Source organism: Anarhichas minor, unplaced genomic scaffold, assembly GCF_050575085.1.
Source record: "Anarhichas minor isolate MPS153535 unplaced genomic scaffold, ASM5057508v1 ptg000065l, whole genome shotgun sequence".
In the NCBI taxonomy this organism is placed as follows: Eukaryota; Metazoa; Chordata; class Actinopteri; order Perciformes; family Anarhichadidae; genus Anarhichas; species Anarhichas minor.
Window position 1 is genome coordinate 441,857 of NW_027466511.1, and position 24,911 is coordinate 466,767.

The 24,911-nt window shown below is 44.1% G+C and overlaps 1 protein-coding gene across 1 annotated transcript; it reads right to left on the minus strand.

Annotated features, from left to right (window-relative positions):
• Positions 1-796: 796 nt before the first annotated feature.
• LOC142933986 (uncharacterized) lies at positions 797-6,442 on the minus strand. The gene is made up of 4 exons (XM_076078326.1): positions 6,125-6,442; positions 3,552-3,647; positions 2,809-2,871; positions 797-2,436 (listed from the first exon to the last, which is right to left on the minus strand). The coding sequence occupies exons 1-4, from the start codon at positions 6,188-6,190 to the stop codon at positions 2,407-2,409; spliced, it is 255 nt and encodes an 84-aa protein (XP_075934441.1). The 5' UTR covers positions 6,191-6,442; the 3' UTR covers positions 797-2,406.
• Between the last annotated feature and the right edge of the window lie 18,469 nt (positions 6,443-24,911).

Genomic DNA, 24,911 nt, shown 5'->3' on the forward strand with positions numbered 1-24,911 from the left:
TACAAATCTTTCTAATAAATGTAGAAAGTTGTTTGTGGTCCTTTTGTCGTTCAGACTACAATGAACATTTATTTAAACCAGATGTTGAATCAGAAACCTAATCAAATATAAAGCTTGAGTTTATTCTGTGATCCGTCTTCACTGTTTACATGTTGAACAAAATCTCATCAGTCCGATCGGCTGCAGCGTCCAATCACATGACTGATGAACAATGAGGGGGCGTGTCGGCCGTTGAAACACTTCCTGGAAGTCTGTTCACGTGGTTCCTCGCTCGTGGCTCCTCCGAGGTCCCTCCTCCCTCCTCAGAGCTACATTAGCGCTTTGGGACGGCCGTCAATATGGCGGCGCAGAACAACTTCCGGTTCAAGCGAGGATCGAGGAGCGAGGAAATGAGAATTAAGAGACTTGAGATGTACCCTACAGTGGTTAGAGACAGAGGCCATCACAATGTCGCAAAACGTCACAGTAAAGTATGTCGAATAAAGTAAATAGTATAGTATATTATATTTAAAACGTCACAGTAAAGTATGTCGAATAAAGTAAATAGTATAGTATATTTAAAACGTCACAGTAAAGTAAGATCATCTCATCAACTATCTATATAAAGATATAGATATTCCTCCCTGAGCAGAGAATGAACTGTGTTATCAGAGCTTCTTTGTTCATGCGTGCATGTGAGCGTGCCCCACTGGTTAGCTCATGCCCCCCCCCAAAGTAAACACTGTTAGCTCTGACAGCACCGTTAGCTGCTAGCTGCCATGTTGAGAACCTTGTGGTGCAACAGAAATAAATCATCTTTATGTTTAATCAGTCAAATGTTTATTCTTTATTCTTTAATCAGTCTCTAGTACAAATGTTGCGCTCTGATTGGTCAGCTTCAAGAAAGGAAGTCATTAAAAATAGAGCTCTACAGGAAGCTGCCTTACATTCAGATCAATAAAAAACTGTTTCACAAAAATATAAATTTACAAAGGAAGATTTCAGATTATATTTCAAGAACTAAACATTAATATTTCCCTTTTAGTGAATGCTAATGGAGGTACTCAGTGAAAATACACCTAAAACCAAACAAGTTGTAGTACAAAGTACTCTAACTCTTTAGACCGCTGACACACAGAAGCCTGTCTCCAGCCCACTGAAGACACAAAGTCTTCACCATCCCTTTGATTATGTTTTTGAAATAATTGTAAAGAATTATACTAATAATGAACACATTTTACCTTCAACACGGTTTGACGTTTCTTTGTGGAAGTGATGTTTGAAAAGTGTTTTTGTGATGTTGAGGACAATCACTCGTCACATGTGAACGTTATCTCAGAGGTGTTAGCTAACGAGCTAACGACACAGATAACAGTGCAGTAGGTCTCACCAGGGTTCATCTCAAGTCTCTTAACTGCATCCCCGTTTCCCTCACTTGCGTCCTTTCCTTGCGTCCTAGTCCCTCCCACCAGGGATGCATGGAGGAAACCATGCGAGGAGAAAGGAAACGAGGAGATATGTTTTAAGAGACATGAGATGTCCTTTCCTCAGTTGTGTCACGTGAAGCGACGTCTCTTTCTGATGACGGTGCTGATGATCACAGCTGATCAGCTGTCAGTCGGCTTTAACAGCTGGAGAGACTTTAGATAAGTTTGTGTGTGTTCACATGATCACTGTACTTAATAACAGTAACTAATAACACTAATAACTAATAAAGACACACAGTGATCACCACTGTAGAGGTGTTTCTCTCTGTAGTCTGTTAACAAACTGTGTCCTGTGTTCTGTTTATAAGCACAGGATCCATTTCTACCGGAGGAATGCGATCGTCTTATTTATGAATTATTTGCGTCTGTACGTTTTGAAATTCAGATTATGACTGAATTTGCTCCTCTGAGGTCCCTCCTCGCTCCTCAGAGCTTTGGGATGGCCGTCAATATGGCGGCGCAGAAACAACTTCCGGTTCAAGCGAGGATCGAGGAGCGAGGAAACGACAATTAAGAGACTTGAGAAGTACCCCCAGATCAGAGGCAGCCTGCAGCTCACTGATTGAGTCAGGTAGAGGAGGAAGGCCGCGTGATTGGATGGGAGAGGCAGAGGGGGCGGGGCTTATCCTGCAGCTCACTGATAAAACAGCTTCTCTCTACGTGACGGTGCGTTCATGGACACGTAGATATCTGAGAGAGCAAATGGAAAAGTGCTCTGATTTACATTTAATCCTGTGATGAAGATCAGACTCAGATTTCAGATTGTCACACACCAGCAAACAATAAAGTCACGTGATGACGACTGAGGAAGGACATGAGAGGTGGTGGAAAGCTCTGGAAACGTAGGAATGTTAAAAATCAGAGAAAAGGAGCACCCGATTGGTCCTTTCAGTGGGCGGGGTCATGACTGTTTGCCTCCTCCTGCTCCTCCTCCTCCTGCTCAGTGGCCCATGATGTGGTTGATGTGACCCTAAAACATGAAACATGACTTTAATAAACAGTTCCTCCCACGTCCACTGGAGGTCACAGGGCTAGCATCACACAATAGCATATAGCCTAGCTCATTAGCATTAGCTAGCTCAGTAGCTTGGACCAGGCTCCACCCGTCCGGCCTGAAGTCCATGAGCCTCAGAAAGCTCTGGGTGACGTCACCCGTCTCTCTGCAGACCCGTCTCACTGCAGACCCGTGTCTCTACAGACCCGTCTCACTGCAGACCCGTGTCTCTACAGACCCGTCTCACTGCAGACCCCTCTCTCTGCAGACCCGTCTCTCTACAGACCCGTCTCACTCCTGCTGTCGACCTTTAATTGAGTCATTACCTAAACAGAAGACATAACTTACTGGTTCTCCTCCGAGACACCTGGGACAGCAGAGCAGAGGAGGTCTGGACCGGACCACACCAACCTACACACACACACACACACACACACACATATTACCATAGCAACAGCCCCAAAATATCACGTTACTTCTAAAGGTACGTTCACATCAAAGTTAATCGTGTCATTCATGCTAGACGCGCCGCAGAGGTTCATCATCTGGAGGTGTATTCACTGGTTCTGCTGGTTCACTACGAACCCAAAATGAACACGCTTTCTGTGATTTAATTGTAATAAACAAATAAAAAAGATGCCGAAATAACTACACAATGATGCAGATTTGTAAAAAGTCTGAATTCATGTTTTCTTAGTTCTCTCCACTAGACGACAAGTAAATCACTTTTAAAATACTTGTTTTCTGAATGGAGGTTGGTTCTATCGGTGCTATGCTAAGCTAACATTGTAGCAGCTCAATCAACACGTTATATATATATATATATATATATATATATATATATGTTTGTACCACATCGTTTATACATTTATACAGTTTGCTCTCTACTACTATGAGGTGTCATAGAGCTCTGAACACAGACGGATACAGTCTTTGTTTCCTGATTCAACAACATCAGTGATGAAGGAGGAGCATCTCAACGCTGATAGGCCATCGGGAGGAGCATCTCAACGCTGATAGGCCATCGGGAGGAGCATCTCAACGCGTTGAGACCGTGTTTGGTGTGAACGCAGCTTAACACCTGAACTCACCTGCTGTTCTTGTTGCTGATTGGACACCGTGAAGGTGTGGGACGTTTCCATTGGACGCTCAGTCACCTGGAGCTCCATCCCCAAACACACCCGCTTCTGAGAGCAAAACATAGTGACATCATTATCATCAACAACAACATCATAGGCCGGTGGAAACCGGAGTCAAATTCCATGTATGCGTAAGCATACATGGCTAATTAAGCTGATTCTGATCTGATCATCATCAGTGATACAGTGGGGCAAAAAAGTATTTAGTCAGCCACCAATTGTGCAAGTTCTCCCACTTAAAAAGATGAGAGGCCTGTAATTGTCATCATAGGTACACTTCAACTATGAGAGACAGAATGGGGGGAAAGAATCCAGGAAATCACATTGTAGGATTTTTAATGAATTAATTGGTAAATTCCTCGGTAAAATAAGTATTTGGTCGCCTACAAACAAGCAAGATTTCTGGCTCTCACAGACCTGTAACTTCTTCTTTAAGAGGCTCCTCTGTCCTCCACTCGTTCCCTGTATTAATGGCACCTGTTTGAACTCGTTATCAGTATAAAAGACACCTGTCCACAACCTCAAACAGTCACACTCCAAACTCTACTATGGCCAAGACCAAAGAGCTGTCAAAGGACACCAGAAACAAAATTGTAGACCTGCACCAGGCTGGGAAGACTGAATCTGCAATAGGTAAGCAGCTTGGTGTGAAGAAATCAACTGTGGGAGCAATTATTAGAAAATGGAAGACATACAAGACCACTGATAGTCTCCCTCAATCTGGGGCTCCACACAAGATCTCACCCCGTGGGGTCAAAATGATCACAAGAACGGTGAACAAAAATCCCAGAACCACACGGGGGGACCTAGTGAATGACCTGCAGAGAGCTGGGACCAAAGTAACAAAGGCTACCATCAGTAACACACTACGCCGCCAGGGACTCAAATCCTGCAGTGCCAGACGTGTCCCCCTGCTTAAGCCAGTACATGTCCAGGCCCGTCTGAAGTTTGCTAGAGAGCATTTGGATGATCCAGAAGAGGATTGGGAGAATGTCATATGGTCAGATGAAACCAAAATAGAACTTTTTGGTAAAAACTCAACTCGTCGTGTTTGGAGGAGAAAGAATGCCGAGTTGCATCCAAAGAACACCATACCTACTGTGAAGCATGGGGGTGGAAACATCATGCTTTGGGGCTGTTTTTCTGCAAGGGGACCAGGACGACTGATCCGTGTAAAGGAAAGAATGAATGGGGCCATGTATCGTGAGATTTTGAGTGGAAACCTCCTTCCATCAGCAAGGGCATTGAAGATGAAACGTGGCTGGGTCTTTCAGCATGACAATGATCCCAAACACACCGCCCGGGCAACGAAGGAGTGGCTTCGTAAGAAGCATTTCAAGGTCCTGGAGTGGCCTAGCCAGTCTCCAGATCTCAACCCCATAGAAAATCTGTGGAGGGAGTTGAAAGTCCGTGTTGCCCAGCGATAGCCCCAAAACATCACTGCTCTAGAGGAGATCTGCATGGAGGAATGGGCCAAAATACCAGCAACAGTGTGTGAAAAGCTTGTGAAGACTTACAGAAAACGTTTGACCTCTGTCATTGCCAACAAAGGGTATATAACAAAGTATTGAGATGAACTTTTGTTATTGACCAAATATTTATTTTCCACCATAATTTGCAAATAAATTCTTTAAAAATCAGACTGTGATTTTCTTTTTCTCATTCTGTCTCTCATAGTTGAAGTGTACCTATGACGAAAATTACAGGCCTCTCTCATCTTTTTAAGTGGGAGAACTTGCACAATTGGTGGCTGACTAAATACTTTTTTCCCCCACTGTACATCTCAGAGGTTCATATTGTCTGAGCTGTAACATAGTGGCTGAAGAAGTAATAAATACTCTTCCATGCCAGTGGGGGGCAGTAGGTAATAATGACCTCGTTAATTTAAAACAGTAGAACTAAATGATGACGAGACGAACAGCGATGGAGAAATATTTGAAAAGGACTCGGAACTGGGTCCTGGACCAACACATTGAGAGAGTTTTAATTGTCAGAATATATCAGATATGTTAAACTCAATGATGAGAGCTAACGAGGCATCTCACTGAGCTACAGCTACAGCTTCAGACGCGTGTGACCACAGACACCTGTGACCAGACACCTGTGATCAGCTGTTCTCTGTGATGAAGATGAACACTAACCCACACAGGAGTCGTCTCACTGATGCTCACGTCACTCCATCTTAAGGGTTTGTTTCCATAGAACCGAACTAACCCAAACATCTGGCTCTGGTACATCTGCATAAAATAATGTCCAATATCTCTTCTATCCTGTTAAATGTTGACCCTTGACCCTGTTTGGCCCTCAACGTAGTCACAGTTCTTAATGTTGGCCCTCTCTGTGATTGAGTTTGACACCCCTGATATATATATATATATATATACAGATTATATATACTATGATATATGCTGTATTGTGCTAAAAGGTGTAATTTTGTAACTTTTTTGGTTGTTTTACCTTTTTAATGTAAAAACAACCAAACCGGCTCAGAAAACATCTTCACCTTCATCATCTTCATCACTCACCGCTCTGCAGCTCCACGGCTCCACTTCCGTCTCCAAACGTCTCTTCTTCTGCAGAACACACTGCATGCTAACAGCTAACAGATATGGAAGCTAACCGCCACCAGACCTGCACGGTTAGCACGTTAGCATTAGCCGATAATCCGGAGACGAGTGACTTTGTTCAAACTTCCACCGGAAGTTGTCAGTTCCCGCTCACAGTGAGCAAACGGACGAGTTCAACCGTTAACGATGACGTTATCTGTCCACTAACCGTTAACTCTTGCTGTTTCGTTGTTTATCGACCTTCTGTTGACCGGAAACTTCAAATTTACAGAGACTACATCATCACTTCCGGTACAAGGAGAGCCGTGGGCTTCAAATTAAAAGCCCCATCGTTTCCTGATTTTCTTTGTTAAATATTATTTTGGTTTAATTTGACAGAACAAACAATCCGGAAGAGGACTTATATATATATATATATGTATGTATGTATGTATGTATGTATGTATGTATGTAACATATTTCCTCGTTTCCTCTCACCTCGCATGGTTTCCTCCATGCATCCCTGGTGGGAGGGACTAGGACGCAAGGAAAGGACGCAAGTGAGGGAAACGGGGATGCAATTAAGAGACTTGAGATGAACCCAGAGTCGGAATCAGATCAGAGCGAGCATGTGTTCTCGCGAGATCTAGAGATCTCGAAGACTTTTAGCTGCTGTTCGTTTGTAATTTGTTAATAATTATTAAATATTCCTCAAAAATTCAAAATTGAATTAGAATACCACAAATGTCTTTTTCTGTGATAATTAGTATTTTTTAAATATATTTTGGTTATCTGAGTCTTGGTCCTGTTCGTGACTTTCATGGACAGGATATCTAGGCGCAGCCTGGGGGTGGAGAACGTCAGGTTCGGGGGTCTCGGGATCGCCTCTCTGCTGTTTGCAGATGATGTGGTCCTGTTAGCCTCCTCGGATCGTGACCTCCAGCATTCACTGGGGCGGTTTGCAGCCGAGTGTGAAGCGGCGGGGATGAGAGTTAGCACCTCCAAATCTGAGGCCATGGTGCTCTGCCGGAAACCGGTGGATTGCTCCCTCCAGGTGGGGACGGAGTGCCTACCTCAAGCGAAGGAGTTCAAGTATCTCGGGGTCTTGTTCACGAGTGAGGGTAAGATGGAGCGGGAGATCGACAGACGGATCGGCGCAGCTGCAGCAGTAAAGCAGGCGCTGCACCGGACCGTCTTGGTGAAGAGGGAGCTGAGCCGGAAGGCAAAGCTCTCAATTTACCACTCGGTCTACGTTCCTACCCTCACCTATGGTCACGAACTCTGGGTCGTGACCGAAAGGACAAGGTCGCGGCTACAAGCGGCCGAAATGAGCTTCCTCCGTAGGGTGGCCGGGCTCAGCCTTAGAGATAGGGTAAGGAGCTCAGTCATCAGGAGGGAGCTTGGAGTCGAGCCGCTGAGGTGGTTCAGCATCTAATTAGGATGCCTCCTGGACGCCTCCCACTAGAGGTTTTCCAGGCACGTCCAACTGGGAAGAGACCCCGGGGAAGACCCAGAACACGCTGGAGGGATTACATCTCCCAGCTGGCCTGGGAACGCCTCGGGATCCCCCAGAATGAGCTGGAACATGTTGCCGGTGAGAGGGAGGTCTGGGTCAGCCTGCTTGGCCTGTTGCCACCGCGACACGACCCCGGATAAGAGGAGGATGGATGGATGGATGGATGGATATCTGAGTCTTAAAGGGACAGTGCAACAATTTGAGCCGAAATATTCACAGAGTCTGATGTTGATTTATATATCAGGTTATATATAAATAATATATACAGTATATATATATAGTATGTATATATATACAGTAAATATATATATATATAAATACATATATATACCTGATATCACCTGATATAATATATGTATATATTTATATATTTTGTTTTCTTTTTTGATGTTGCAGTGACTACATGTGACCAGCAGACGGCAGCAGCGTGTTGATGATGATAATGAATGGTTCCTTTGACTCTACTGTGTTTCTACATTTTGTTCAGTTTGTGGGACACTAAGAGACAGACAGAGAGACAGACAGACAGACAGACAGACAGACGGATGGACAGGTGCTCCGTCTCTCCTGAGACTTTGTTAAATGACTGGAAACTGTTTTGATCAAATGAAGCGAAAGAACAAGAAAAAAGAACAAAACAGTGAAGGTCAGAGAGTCTGTTCCTTTATAGCTCCTTCATCTTCATCTTCATCATCTTCATCTTCACCTTCATCATCATCATCCTGATTTAAATTACATATTTCTTTCAATACTTTAAGTTGTTTTTAATCAAAATTTCCTGTTTTTGTGGCTAAAACCTTCAGTAACACACACACACACATACGCACACACACACATACGCACTCACACACTTCTCTCAGGTTCCCATTGATTGGTTCCTTTAGCAACCGCTCAGATGAAATATTAACTTTAACGGCTTTTACACTTTTATTGATTTTTGTCAGACTGACAGGTGAAAGGCTGTGTGTGTGTGTGTGTGAGTGTGTGTGTGTGTGTGAGTGTGTGACCTGTTCTGATATCAGAGTCAGTATAGTTTGAATTATTATTCATATTATTGATGATGAAAGTGATTCTAAATATTAAAACATAATTTTATCTGAGAGTGACATCACTGCTTGTTTGGCCAATAGGGGGCCGGCTGTCTTTGTGATGTCAAAGGTGTGTGTTCACCTGTGTACAGGATGTAGATCAGCTGTTAGATTTAAACCATGAGAGCAGGTTTCTTATGTGTTCCAGTCACTGAGTGAGTGTGAGTGTGTGTGAGTGTGTGTGTGTGTGTGTGTGTATTGGTGTGGGGGGGGGGGGGGGGGGGGGTGTATGTCACTTTGACTGACAGGAGTGGCAGCTCTATGATTGATTACCTTCCAACCAATCAAAGCCTGACATGTAGGGCCACCACAGTCTGTGTGTGAGTGACTGTGTGCATGTGTTTATGTGTGTGTGTGTATGTGTGCGTGTGTGTGTGTGCGTGCGTGTGTGCGCGTTTGTGTGCATGTGTGCGTGCGTGTACGTGCGTGTGTGTGTACGCGCGTGTGTGTGCGTGCGTGTGTGCATGTGTGCGTGTGTGTGTGTGTGCATGTGCGTATGTGTGCGTGTGTATGTGTGCGTGCGTGTGTGCGCGTGTGTGTGCATGTGTGCGTGCGTGTACGTGCGTGTGTGTGTACGCGTGTGTGCGTGCGTGTGTGTGCGCGTGTGCGTATGTGTGCGTGCGTGTATGTGTGTGTGTGCATGTGTGCGTGTGTGTGCGCGTGTGCGTATGTGCGTGTGTGCGTGTGTGTGTGCATGTGCGTATGTGTGCGTGCGTGTATGTGCACGCGCGTGTGTGTGCGTGCGTGCGTGTGTGTGTGCATGTGTGCGTGTGCGTATGTGTGCGTGTATGTGCGTGTGTGTGCATGTGTGTGTATGTGTGCGTGCGTGCGTGCGTGTGTGTGCGTATGTGTGCATGTATGTGTGTGCGTGTGTGTGTATGTGTGTGTGTGTGTGTGTGTGTATGTGTGTGTGTGTGCGTGCGTGCGTGCGTGTGTGTGCGTGCGTGTGTGTGTGTGTGAGAGCTATACAGGAAGAACTCAGTGAAGGGTGTTTATAAAAAAGAGACGTCAGTTAGTCGTCAGTCAATCCTCTTCCAGGAACCTAAACAAAAACAAAACAAACGTCTAGATTCGTCCAGCAAATGTAAAACTGTTTAATAGGATTTTCTTTTAAAAACAGCAACGTTGTGTTCGTGCCTCCTTTCACTGACGGAGGTCGGGGGATAAGCAAAGTTTTCAGCGGCGCTAAGCGGTTTTGTAAGCTGGTCGCTTCCGGACGTAAAACCGGAAGTCCCTCCTTGGCATCCCTGGTCTTGTCCAATGAGCAGCCCTCCACCAAACTACCTCAGAGTTTGGCAGTTAGGTGTGACATTGTCTCTGTTGGAGGTTTGGTGCTCATCTAACTCAAATCAGGCTGAACCCGGCCTGCAGAATAGGCCCAGATTAGCACACGGGCCCAACATCAGTATGTCAACGACCTCATGATGAACTGTATTCATATTATTAGAATTCATTCATTTCAAAGCTGTTTTAGTTACAAAAGTGAAAATCTGAAATCAAACAGATATGAATTTAAGTTTAGAAATGAAACCAAGATAATGTTTTTTGATCTTATTCATTTAGTTTATAACTGCAGACTCTAAATGTCATGTAACATGTATGAATATAAACTACATAACAGCAACAAAGAACTTTCATTTAGTTAAAAATAACTTTACTATAATACAATATACAGGTTTATATAGGGTTAGGGTTAGGGCTAACATGGTTAGGGAACTATAAATGATTATCTATCATCTCATGTTCAGAGTCATTCAGTCGACAGATGAATTTACACATGAGATTTCTTAACAGTTTGGAAAGTGTTGACTCGTGCAGCCACAAACATTTCACTGGCTCTACTCCATCTCGCTCTCTTCAGCAGTATTCTCATGGCGTCATTAGAAGCTACTTGAAGTCTCTGTGAGCTGTTTTTTCTGTAGTTTGACCACAAGTGTGCAGTAGAGTGGTGTACAATATGCTCTGAACAGAGACATCTTCACTCCATCTGTACACAGACCAAACCTGCGTGAGAGACTGTTTGCTTGTGCATACATCATACGACATTGCCTAGAAATATCTTTATCATCGGTCATGTGTTCTGTTATAAAATGACCAAGATATTTGACTTCACCACAGACACCAAGATTATTGTCAGACAATTTGAAGTCAGGGAGGTTTAGACATTTGTCCTCTTTCGTTCGACAGATCAGGACAGCACTCTTACTGGCGTTGTATTTGATGTCATGTTCCACACCATACACAGTACGTATAGTGAGGAGCTGCTGAAGACCAGCGCTAGATGGACTAAAGATCACCAGATCATCTGCATACATGATGTGATTAACCAGAGTATTTCCAATCATGCACCAGTATTACAGGCTTTCAGTTGCTTGGACAGATCATCAATATACAGATTAAACTGAATTTGTCGGACACCATTGCTAACCCCAAATGGGGCTGAGACACTTTTACCCCATTTTACGCATTTTGCGCATACCAGTAAGCCAGAATTCTCACAATGTATGTGGGGACACCTCTTTGGCTCAGTTTGAAAAACAACTTACTATGATAAACACGATCAAAAGCTTTGGAGGCATCAATAAAACACATAAGAAGTGATGAGTTTTGACCTCTGTATTTGTTGACAATTTCCTTCAAGGCATATACACACAGGTCAGTGCCATGTTTGGCTTTAAAGCCGAACAGGTTATCTGTGGAGGTGATAAAGTCATGTATTCTGTCCAGCAGGATTCTTTCTAGGACTTTTGACAGTACGCTGGCCAAAGCAATGGGCCTGTAATTCTCTAGGCTACATATTTTACCAGCTTTGTTTTTAATGACGGGCACTAAGAGAACAGACAGCATTGAGTCTGGTAACAAGCTGTGAATCATGAAGCCAGTCAAACAAATAGCGAGGAGAGGAGCTAACCTCGGACTAGCATTTTTAAGGTGTTCAGCAGTGATATGGTCTAAACCACTTGCTTTGCCTTCAGACAGTTTATTTATAGCTTAGTGCACCTCATATGATGTAATTGCCATTGACTCATTACTCTCAGAATTGTCCACGTTATACAAATCACTTTTGATACAGTTGAATAAGGTGCTATAATGCTGTCGCCATAACTCAGCAATGTTGTCTGTTCCTGAGATTCCATCTATAGAGCATGGTAAAGATGTTTTATGTTTTATGTTTTAAGAGCTCTCACTTCTTTCCAAAAATCAACAACGTTGTTGCTTAGCAGCTTCTTGGCCATGGAGTCAGCCCTCATGGCTTGATCATTTTTGCAAATGAAGTGTATGGCATACTTATATCTAGCATTGGTGAGCTTCTTGTACTCAAGCACTGGCCCTTGTCTGGGTCTACCAGCTATAACCCATGATTTGAAAGCTTCACAGGCTTCAGCACGATACTCAGCTACATACTCGTTCCAGCCAGGTTTGATGTTATGGGTGTTATTTTTATGCTTGTAGTAGGGCTTACTGTCTTTATACAGAGCACTTACTATATCATTGTACATGAAGCAGAGATCTCTCCTATGCACCACATCCTTACAGTTAACGTCAGTACAGAGCTGCATCTCTAGGTATATGAATATTACTGAAGGTCTGTACGGGCAGAATACACTAAGACGTCCTCTTCAGTGAGAGTTGACCAGTCAAGTTTTTCTGTGTTGACACTATTTCCATTTCTAGATAGCGCCGGTAGATGTTCAACTTTAATCGAGCAAAAGGTATATGATCAGTTGTTGCTGCTCCATAAAGAATGGCCATACATCCCAATGAAGCATGTCATCAGCTGTACTAATACAATGGTCCAGCCATGACGTAGTGTGCCAGGCCTCACTAATGTATAGCTATCTGTAGGTAAAAGCACTTCGCTTGATAATATATGATTGTCTTTACAAAACTGAGCCATGTGCTTGGCAAATACTAAGCTTGTGTCTGAGATATCTGCATTCATATCCCCAATGACATATATACTAGAAGAAGTATTATCTTCAATGAAGGAATTGATGAAGGCAAGCCTATTTAGATATTCATCCTCATTGTGATTGCACTCATAGGGTGTCTAGACATTTAGGATAATGAATTCCTTATCATCATGAGTAAACTGTATTGCAACACACCAGTCAACACCAACCCTGACCACATTTATCAATGAGTCAAGCTTCTTATTCCAGAGAATAGCCACACCCCCTGGTATCCTTCCTCTGACTATTCCCATGCCAAGGTCAGTTGTAGACTCCCCAGCACCATGAAAGTTATCATTAAAATAATTCCGTTTTTCCAAGTCTTGCTTTGGTAAGAATGTCTCTTGTAAACATAGTATGTCACAATTCTCCAAAAGGTTGTCAACAACCATGCGGCGAGCTTTATCCCCAACGCTCTGGCCCACACGGAGGACACGACAGTTGTACGACAAAACCCGGATAAACATTTAGCAAGGCAAGTGAGTGCCCATAGCACCAGTAGGCACACTTATTCCCCCCACAGCAAGTGCATGGTTAGACCCGATAACTCCCGCCCTGCGGGGCTCAAAATAACGCCGGACAAATGCCCCTTCTGGCCAGAGCTCCGGAATGTACATTTCATCAAACTCATTGCATTCAGCAGATACTTTGAATGAGCTGAATCTTCTGTGGACAGTGTCGATCTTTTGACAGTTGACCTCGTGGCCAAGTTTTTCCTTAAGATACACAGATAACGTTTCAGCATCTAGATCTGGTGAGAACCTGGTAGCAAAGACACTCACCAGCTTGGTCTTGACCGTTTTGATGGTGCCCACAGCTCCAGTCCCAACCACAGGCTTAACGTTGCCGGGTCTCTTTTTCCGCCCGGGGGCGACAGTACGCGATCCCGACTGAGCAGCAGCGTTCTCTGGAACATGCGTTAGTCGTCGGCCTTTTTTCACGACTTGACTCTATTTTGGGGAGCGTGATATTAAACAATCGGAACTTCTCGCACCCGCAGCCCTCTCTTCGTCCAGATCGCAGGACCCCGCCTCAGCCCCTTCTCCGGCATCAACGTCCGAGGCCTCCGCCAGGGTAGCCCCGAGCCCTCCATCGTCAGAGCCAGTGGTCCCAGCCTTCGCGCACACAGTGCCCCGTCCAGCGCCGCTGAAGCACCTGTGCCACCGCCCGAAGTCAGGTCAGTGGGACACTCCAGTGCACACAGTCTGCGATCAATTTCCACAGTGATGGCACGAAAATCTTCGCTTACATCAGCCTGTAGCTGCATTGACTGCTTCATTGAGCAGACCTCAGTGTACAGCTGCTCCATTTTCCCAAGTAGGCTCGAAACGTCCATGTTGGAAAATGTCACCGGAGGTGTTCATTACCAGGTAATTACCATTACCTGGATGAATTCATCCTGGCTTAATGTCTTAATAAGAAAGTTAAGCAACTCATCCTCAACAATAACTTTGCCGTCAACAGTTTTGTAAATCTCAGGTTTCATTCGAGACCGTTTAAAAGCAGGAGCGACCGAGCCTTGATGTGCAACGTCCGCCATCTTCGTTCTGAATAACACAGAAGACAGACCTGTTTTTCTCCTTGAAGCACAAACATGTATTCGCTTTCCCATCTTAAATTACATTTTCTTCCCTCTGCATCAATTTTTCTCTTCGTGGACATTTTGGGATTATTTGTCGATCTTTTTCAACTCAATCACTTGTTGGAAAACCTCTTTACGGGCTGTTCCCTCTCCTGTCCACCTGTTGTGATAGTTTTAATGTCGGTATACAGACAACAGGCTATCTCATAATTTCGACCATGGGGATACTTTCATTTTCAAGTCTAACTTTTAATTTTTTTCCCAAATACTTTCCCAGATTCGCGGGCCACATAAAATGACGTGGCGGGCCGCATTCGGCCCGCGGGCCTTGAGTTTGACATGTGTGCTCTAGACCATCAGGACCCCCACTGACCTGGACTACATCCTCAGGAATCTCACAGACCTTCACACATCCTGCTCAGCTCTTCTCTGTAAATACACACTTTAATAACAGACTTATTCTAACCTAGTCTTAATTTGTTTAGATATTCTATTTCTATGTAAATTGTCATATATTTATTTTTCATTATCTTGCATTGTTTCGCTCCGATCACAAAGTCAAATACATAAATACAATAAAGTGTTTCTGATTCTGATACAATAAAGTGTTTCTGAGGGGCGACTGTGGCTAAGTGGATAGCAGGGCCGTCTTTCAATCAGAGGATTGGCGGTTCAATCCCCGGCTCCGGCTCTGCTAGTTGCATGTCGATGTGTCCTTGAGCAAGACACTTAACCCCAAAATTGCTCCCGTAGTTGTGCCTACGGTGTAGAAATGTGATAGAATCTGAATTGTAAGTCGCTTTGGATAAAAGCGTCTGCTAAATGACTCTAATGTAATGATTCTAGAGAGAAGCTGTTACAGTTCACAAGTCATCCTGAAGGGGGAGCTGTGGTTCCACAGAGCAACACAGTATTACTGCAGTGCTACTGCAGGAACACAGTATTACTGCTGTACTACTACAGGACCATAGTATTACTGCAGTAGTACTACATTTACTAATGATTATTTACATTATGGATTATTATTTTCTCCATTAATCGAATGATTGTTTGGTTTGTAAAACTAAAATATATAAAAACATAAATGAGAAATGGCCTCACAATAAAACTACTTTAAATTAAGTTAGAAAAAGGTGACTTGTACAATAATAATAATAATAAAGTAATTATTATTGTTCACGTTCATCCTTTCTGATTATTTTACAATAATAATTGAAGAAAGAGAAGAAGAAGAAGAAGAAGAGGACGTTTTGTCACTTTGACTTTCAGAGGAAAGTAAAACGGACTCAGTGACACAAAGACGCAGTCGAGTCTCTGAGGGAACGAGCGTCTCTCTCGGGGTCATATGATGTCGTCCTCAGACGTCCCACTGAGGGACTCGCTATGTAAATCTGTTGTCACGGTGACACACTCCCTTACAAACACTGACATCATGTGAGTGTGAGATGAACATCTGAAGACTTATGGAAACAAATGGAAAAGAAGGTGTCACAAGAAATATAATAAAAAACTATAATACAAGAAAGCTAAAAGAATATAGAAATGTACAATAAACTCAGAGACGCATGAAATACAAACTGTATCACAACAAAGAGATCTACATACAAGTACAAAAACATGACCTCAGAAATCATACTACACATTATAAATACAACAATTAAGGGATACAATTTTATAAAAAGTCTTATGAGAATACTGTTACCTACAAAATCAATACAACAATAATGTGACAGAAATAGTCCAAGAAATCCGACTGAAGTAAAAAAACAACAAAACCAAGAAAAAGAAGACAAAACACCCTTTCTTATATTTCATATACAGAATGTTTCTTAAACTATTCTATTCAGCCTTTAGTTATCCAGGATAATAGTTGTGTTATGTTTGTTATATATTTTCTTTGTTTTGTTTTTTGTTGTATATGTTGTTTGTTATATGGTATGTTTATTACACATTGTGTTTGTTTTATGTTATATTTGAATAATGTTATCTTTATGTTAATTATATGTGATTTTTGCTCAATGTCATATTGTTAAATGGTATGTTTGTTAGATGTATTGTATTGTTAGAGGTATGTGTTTATCATTTGTTATTTTTGTTATATATGTTTTTAAATGCTACAGTGTATATTTGTTATATATTTTGTTTGTTTTATGTTATGCCTGAATAATGTTATCTTTGTAATCCTGTTTTTTATTTGTGATGTTTGCTCAATGTGATTATTGTTATGTTATGTTTGTTAGATGTCTTGTATTGTTATAGGTATGTGTTTATCATTTGTTATTTTTGTTATGTGATCTGTTTGTTACATTTTATGTTTGTTTTATATTTCATGTTTGTTAGATTTCATGTCTATTATATTTCATATTTGTTTTATATTTCATATTTGTTATATTTGATGTCTATTTTATTTCATGTTTGTTATATTTCATATTTGTTATATTTGATGTTTGTTATTGTTCATATTTGTCATAGTTCATATTTGTTAAAGTTCATATTTATATAGTTCATCTTTATATAGTTCAGTCCTCCTCAGCTTGCTGTATGTTTTGATGTTTTTGATGTTGTTGTCTTCTGGCTGCATCTCACCTTGAAGAGACATCAGAGGTTCTGGACAAACCTGGACCAGAAGTGAGCTCAGGGACTCAGATCAGTTTGAGTCCAGACTGTTAAACAAAGAACAAAGAGCTCCATGAGGCTGGAACTGATCCAGAGTCTGTTTATCAGAGAGGACAAAGTGGAGCTCTGGGACTCTGCTGCTAAACATACACACACACACACACACACACACGTACACATACACATACATACACATTCATACATACACACACACACACACACACACACACACACATATACATACATACATACACATACACACACATACATACACATACACACACACGTACACACTCACACACACACTCACATGTGAGGGTCCAAGGACAGAAGATGTGAGGGTCAAAGGACAAAGGATGTGAGGGTCTAAGGACAAAGGATGTGAGGGTCCAAGGACAGAAGATGTGAGGGTCTAAGGACAGAGGATGTGAGGGTCCAAGGACAGAGGATGTGAGGGTCTAAGGACAAAGGATGTGAGGGTCCAAGGACAAAGGATGTGAGGGTCCAAGGACAGAAGATGTGAGGGTCTAAGGACAGAGGATGTGAGGGTCCAAGGACAGAGGATGTGAGGGTCTAAGGACAAAGGATGTGAGGGTCCAAGGACAAAGGATGTGAGGGTCCAAGGACAGAGGATGTGAGGGTCTAAGTACAGAGGATGTGAGGGTCTAAGGACAAAGGATGTGAGGGTCCAAGGACAAAGGATGTGAGGGTCCAAGGACAGAGGATGTGAGGGTCTAAGGACAAAGGATGTGAGGCTCCAAGGACAAAGGATGTGAGGGTCCAAGGACAGAGGATGTGAGGGTCTAAGGACAAAGGATGTGAGGGTCCAAGGACAAAGGATGTGAGGGTCCAAGGACAGAGGATGTGAGGGTCTAAGTACAGAGGATGTGAGGGTCTAAGGACAAAGGATGTGAGGGTCCAAGGACAAAGGATGTGAGGGTCCAAGGACAGAGGATGTGAGGGTCTAAGGACAAAGGATGTGAGGCTCCAAGGACAAAGGATGTGAGGGTCCAAGGACAGAGGATGTGAGGGTCTAAGGCCCTGTCCACATTACTCCATTTTTACTCCGTATTTGCTACGTTTACACTGAGCGCCCACACTACGCCGGAGTTTTGGAGCACCCTAAACGGAGGAATCTGAAAACTCCGCCGAGGTTGGAGGTATTTGAGAACTCCGGGGTTGCGTTTGCGTGTGGACGGTCGTATACGGATGTGCTTAGAAAAAATTACGCCCACACCCGTGTTCGCTACTGGATTGGTTCTTGGCAACCATGACGTCTCCGTCCCTGATTCGTCACACTCACTATCACGTGACCCGTACCCGGAAGAAAACAAACTGGGCTACCAGCGATTCATTTCAACATGGATAACTAATTGCAAGCGTTGCTGCTAGCACAACAGCTACATGATGTTGCTGCTAGCACAACAGCTAGCAGCAGCTAGCAGCTGTTGTGCAGTAAAAGTCTGCATTTCTGTGGAGGAAGCAGCTGTTATTGGAGTGATTAGCGAGCGGCGTGACCGGCATCAGCCCTATGGAGCAGCTCGTTGTTTTTAGATTCTAATGAGAAGACACGCTGCACTAACGTTTTACTTCTTCCGTTTGGTAGCCTTGAGAGACCTTAGTCTGTAAGTATGTATTTCTGAAGCATGAAAAGATGTACGTAGATATATTCTATTCGCGTGTTTAGTATAACATTTGTGTTGTATTAAATGCTAATCGCGGTTAGCATTTCTCCATTGGCAGTAATGTTAAAATTAGCTTAGAAGCTAGCTAGGCGGACATGTTACATGCTGGCTATATCATGGATTGTTGTTTTGTATTCATGTAATGTGTATAGGGACAGTTTGTAAAGCCATATTTCATATTGTGTTTCCACAGTTTTACAAATAAGAAAGATTCACACTGAAGTCTTGAAACTCTTCTATGGATTCCATGGTCTTTATTTCACGGATCTACTGTTAGCGATCTGCTAAGCTTTCCTGCACGAAGCAAGAGCAGAATAGAGTGAGAGACGTGTGTTGACTACATTGATGGACCCATATTCTAGTAAACGTTTATGTGTAAGTGTTGATGTTAAAGTAAATTTGATGTGAGAGAGAGAGATAGACCCGCACCGCTGTAATGCTAATCGCGGTTAGCATTTCTCCATTGGCGGTAATGTTACAATTAGCTTAGAAGCTAGCTAGGCGGACATGATGTTCAGAGCTACTAGTGAGAACAGAAATCAACAACACGGAGGAAACGAATGAGAGACCACATTGATGGACCCATAATCTAGTAAACGTTTATGTGTAAGTGTTGATGTTAAAGTAAATTTGATGTGAGAGAGAGAGAGAGAGATAGACCTGCAGCGCTATAACTACGTCTGAAAAATAAAACTTCTAAAACTTTCCACGAACTGTGTCTGTTTGAGTTTATAGAGGGAGATTTTAGAGGAAGATCTTAAGTATCAAATACAACCTTTCATTATTAAAGACTACTTTATTACTCTGTCGTATTTTTTTTTTTTAACTAAGCAAGCAATCCACTTCCTGTTTACACCGTCACGCGCATGCCCAGTGTACGTTAATGGTCACGTGCTGTCCGCCTTCGAAGGCTGCCGTGTGGACGCAGATCAACTCGAGAATGATGCTGAAACTCCCGTGTGGACGGAGATCGTTTCTATTTGACAAATCTGCATCCAAGGAGAAACGGAGTAATGTGGACAGGGCCTAAGGAGGGCGGTGATGACGTAATATTATAGATTATATAAAGTCATTAAAATGAGCTCCACCTTTAACGTGATCAACACATTAATGATCATTAATTATATAGTTTTAATATGAAACTTTTACTTTCGTAACGAACTCTTCAGGAGGTTAGAGGTCACGTTTAATGAGAACATGTTGTGAAGCTTCACTTCATCATCTTCATCTTCTTCATGGATTTATGAACAGGAACCGAGTCTGAGGATCAATAATTAATTCACAAAATGAAAAGCTTTAAAGTCGATCAATAAAACACCCGAAATATGAAGTCTGGTTTTCAGGTCACAGTGTGATTCTATGAGGTCATAAGATCCTGTTTAATGAGAAGAGGAGGAGGAGGAAGATGAGGAGGAGGAAGAGGAGGAAGAAGTAGAAGATGAAGAAGAAGTAGAAGAAGAAGAAGAATCAGAATCAGCTTTATTGGCCATATATGCGTATGCATACAAAGAATTTGACTCTCAACGTACATACATGGAATATACAAATAAACAAGAAAAATATAAAAACAAGGGCATTAAAGACCACAAAGTAGAACAGAGAAACTAAGCATAAACATTTACCATTTAACTACTATGTACAATATAAATATATATCGAAGAATATATATGAGCATAAAGAACATAAAGAACAACAACAATGACAATGGACAATGTATTTGGGATATTAGTGCAAATGGTGGTAGTAGTGCAGTATGTCTGATTAATTGATCATCAGAGTGACGGCCAGTGGAAAGAAGCTGTTCCTGTGTCTGGTGGTTTTGGCGTACCAGAGGGGAGGAGTTGGAACAGCTTGTGTCCAGGGTGTGAAGGGTCTGCAGTGATCTTTCCAGCCCGTTTCCTGACTCTGGAGGTGAACAAGTCCAGGATGGAGGGCAGGCTGGAACCAATGATTCCTGACAGTCCGTTGTAGTTTGTTCCTGTCCTGTTTGGTGGCCGATCCAAACCACACAGTGATGGAGGAGCAGAGAACAGACTGGATGATGGTGGAGTAGAACAGGATCAGCAGCTCCTGAGGCAGGTTGTACTTCCTGAGCTGGAGCAGGAAGTACAACCTCTGCTGGGCCTTTTTCCTGATGGTGTTGATGTTGGGGGCCCACTTCAGGTCCTGGGAGATTGTGGATCCCAGAAACCTGAAGGTCTCCACAGCAGACACAGTGCTGTTGAGTATGGTGAGGGGGGGGGCAGTGTTGAGGGGCTCCTCCTGAAGTCCACTGTCATCTCCACCGTTTTGAGCCTGTTCAGCTCCAGGTTGTTCTGATCACATCAGAGGACCAGCTGTTCAACCTCCCGCCTGTACGCAGACTCATCACCGTCCCTGATGAGGCCGATGACCGTTGTGTCATCTGTGAACTTCAGGAGTTTAACAGATGGGTCCTCTGAGGTGCAGTCGTTGGTGTAGAGGGAGAAGAGCAGTGGGGAGAGCACACATCCCTGGGGGGTCCAGTGCTGATAGTCCGGGTGCTGGATGTGGTTTTTCCCAGCCTCCCCTGCTGCGTCCTGTCAGTCAGGAAGTTTGTGATCCACTGACAGGTGGAGGCTGCACAGTGAGCTGGGAGAGTTTGGGTTGGAGTATTGCTGGGATGATGGTGTTGAACGCTGAGCTGAAGTCCACAAACAGAACCCTTGCATATGTCCCTGGGGAGTCGAGGTGTTGCAGTCCCATACTGACTGCATCATCCACCGACCTGTTTACACGGTAGGCAAACTGCAGGGGGTCCATCAGGGGCCCTGTGATGTCCTTCAGATGGGTCAACACCAGTCTCTCAAAGGACTTCATGACCACAGACGTCAGGGCGATGGGCCTGTAGTCATTTAATCCTGTGATGGAGGATTTCTTGGGGACCGGGATGATTGTGGAGCGTTTAAAGCAGGAGGGGACTTCACACAGCTCCAGTGATCGGTTGAAGATCTGCGTGAAGATGGGGGTGTTGGGATCCGATTATATGCTTGGCTCTCACCATGTGCTTTAAACAAAGGGATCTGAGTGGGGACTGCAGGCAAGGCTCAGCCTGATTCGGGTAGGTAGATACCAAACCCCCACAAGAAAGAAGTTCACACCTACCTGTGAAATCTTCACCCAAACGCAACGCTGTCCTCCCATTGGTCAAGGCCCACAGACACCCCAGGACCCCTGTGGCTCAGCCCTGTTTCCACAAAACTCTCTTTCACCCTCAACTCTTTGCCATTCCATTTTGACTAAAGTCGGAGAAAGGGGGCACGCAATGTTGCTGTTTGGGTTGGGTGGTCTCATGTAGCTGGTGAGTACCTGCTGCAGGCCTCTCCACACTGACAAGGGGTCATTGGCTGAAAGCTTTTTTTTCCAGCTTTTCAGTGTAGCTCCTCTTTGCTACCCTGATCTCCTTCGTCAGTGTGCTCCTGGCCTGGTTGTACAGGAGCCTGTCCCCACTTCTGTAGGCCTCCTCCTTAGCCTGGTGAAGCAGTGAACCAGGTTCATTGTTGTAGAATGTGCAGAAGGTTTTATTCGGCACACACATGTCCTCACAAAAACTGATGTATGATGTCACAGTGTCAGTGAGCTCATCCAGGTCTGTAGCAGCAGCCTCACAAACACTCCAATCAGTGCAGACAAAGCAGGACTGTAGCTCCAGCTTTGCCTCGTTGGTCCATCTTCTCACAGTCTTCACCACAGGCTTTGCAGATATTTAGTTTCTGCCTGTATTTCGGGAGATGAATCAAACAGATGATCAGAGAGTCCCAAAGCTGCACGGGGTGCTAAGTGATATGCATCCTTTATTACAGTGGAGCAGTGGTCCAGTGTGTTTTTGTCCCTGGTGCTACACTTTATATGCTGTCTGTATTTAGGCAGTTCTTTGCAGAGGTTTGCTCTGTTAAAGTCCCCAAGAACAATGAGCAGGGAGTCTGGGTGTTTGTGCTCCATGTTGGTGATCTGCTCAGCCAGGTGTTGGAGCGCCTCACTCACATAGGCCTGAGGATGTAGACACCGACCAGAATGAATGAGGAAAACTCCCGCGGTGAATAAAATGGTTTGCAGTCTATTACAAGTGTTTCTAAGTGAGGGCTGCATGATTCCTTTAACACTGTGACATCACTACACCAACCTTCGTTAATATAAAAGCAGATTCCGCCTCCCCTCGTTTTCCGCTCGGAGGATTTGGAAGCCCGGCAGATGTAATGCGCTGTCCGGGATGTGCTCACCGAGCCAGGTTTCAGTGAAGCACAGGGTGGCGGATCTGCTAAAGTCCGTGTTTGATCTGTTGAGGAGCAGCAGCTCATCCATCTTGTTCGCCAGAGAGCGGACATTCGCCAGATGGATTGACGGGAGCGCAGTTCTGAATCCCCGCTGACGCAGTTTAATGAGCGCTCCTGCTCGCTTCCCCTGTCGGCGTCTCCGGTAACTCTTGAGGAGAGCCGCTGCTCCTCCAATTAAAATCTCCGTAAAGCTTTCCGGTTTTATGAAAAACGGCAGAAGAAGAGTGTTGTTGTGTTTCAGGGAACTTTAACATTTGTTGACTTTTCCACAAACATGCTGACACTGTTAAACTTTGACCTTCATCTTCATCACTAACATTCCTGAATACAAACTCAGAGATCACATGACACAGAGATCACATGACTCAGAGATCACATGACTCAGAGATCACATGACCCAGAGATCACATGACACAGAGATCACATGACTCAGAGATCACATGACTCAGAGATCACATGACCCAGAGATCACATGACACAGAGATCACATGACTCAGAGATCACATGACACAGAGATCACATGACACAGAGATCACATGACTCAGAGATCACATGACACAGAGATCACATGACACAGAGATCACATGACTCAGAGATCACATGACTCAGAGATCACATGACACAGAGATCACATGACCCAGAGATCACATGACCCAGAGATCACATGACTCAGAGATCACATGACACAGAGATCACATGACACAGAGAATCGGGGTTATTATTAAAAGTTACTAAACTCATAAATAAGTTAACGGCTAGTCTGACCTCTGACCCCTGACCTGGTTCCCCCAGATGTTTTTAAAGGTGTGGTTAATCCTAACCCTCTACCAGGGTTAGGGTTATTATTTTTAAAGGTCTGGTAGCTTCCACATGTTTCTGTCTGTCTGTCCATCTTTTACATCTCAACTCACTTAAGAGAACAGAAGACATCAGTCTGTTCATCCGTTCATCAGACAAGGAAACTCCATTAGTCTGTCTGTCCTCTGGTCCTCTGGGGACACTCAGTCCTACTCCTGCTGCTGCTCCTCCTCCTCCTCCTTCACTCCACACAGGGTTCACCTCCCTCTCAGCTGGATCGGAGGAGAGATGAAGAGGAGCAATGAAGAGGAGAACCAACATAGAACATGAGGTCAGAACCAAACGCAAATCTAAGTTTCTGAGCCAGAACTGGGTTTAGATCTGAACCAGGTCTTCTTCTTCTCCTTCTTCTTCTCCTTCTTCCCTCCTTCTCCTTCTTCGTCTCCTTCTTCCCTCCTTCTCCTTCTTGGTCTCCTTCTTCCCTCCTTCTCCTTCTTCCCTCCTTCTCCTTCTTCGTCTCCTTCTTCACTCCTTCTCCTTCTTCGTCTCCTTCTTCCCTCCTTCTCCTTCTTCGTCTCCTTCTTCCCTCCTTCTCCTTCTTCTTCTCCTTCTTCCCTCCTCCTTCTTCTTCTCCTCCTTCTCCTCTTTCCGTTTCCAGTGAGTGTGAGTGTGGAGGTGAGACGGTGGAAGTGTGAGTGGCGCTAGTTTTGAATGGTTCCTGATCTTCGGGTCTTTGGTTTTCTTCCTCTGTTGAGGCGGAGGATCAAGTGAGTCTCTTTAACGGTTGTACTGCTTGGTGTGTTGAGTGATCGGGGCTCTGTCGAGGTGCGTTCGGGGAGGAATGGCGTCCTCCGAGACGCCACCTCCGTCTCTCCGGCAGGGAGTGAGGATCGTCCCCCCAGATAACAGCGTGACGGTGGAGGAGGTGTTGCTGGCTGTCGGTGAGCAGGTGGGACACGATAAGCTCAGCTTTGCCTCCAGAATGAACAAAGCAGTGGTGGCGTTCCTGAAGCAAGAGCCTCTAGTCTACCAGCTGATCGAGAGCGGAGTCTTCATCAGGGACGTGTTCGTGCAGGTCTCCCCGCTGTCAGCTCCCTCCACGCGGATCACTGTGTCCGGTGTTCCACCGTTTATCCAGAACGAGCTGTTGGAGAAAGAGCTCCGGAGGTTCGGGAAGTTTGCCAGCGGACTAAAAACAGTGAGTCTGGGATGTAAAGACCCTAAACTGAGGCACGT

What these genes read in the sequence shown, in the direction of transcription:
- LOC142933986 (XM_076078326.1), bottom strand. Translation starts at nt 6,190, where the DNA reads ATGCAGTGTGTTCTGCAGAAGAAGAGACGTTTGGAGACGGAAGTGGAG. An exon ending in AGCCGTGGAGCTGCAGAGCG is followed by an intron (nt 3,648 to 6,124) that starts GTGAGTGATGAA and finishes TTTTGCTCTCAG; the next exon opens with AAGCGGGTGTGTTTGGGGAT. An exon ending in GGTGTCTCGGAGGAGAACCA is followed by an intron (nt 2,437 to 2,808) that starts GTAAGTTATGTC and finishes TTCATGTTTTAG; the next exon opens with GGTCACATCAACCACATCAT.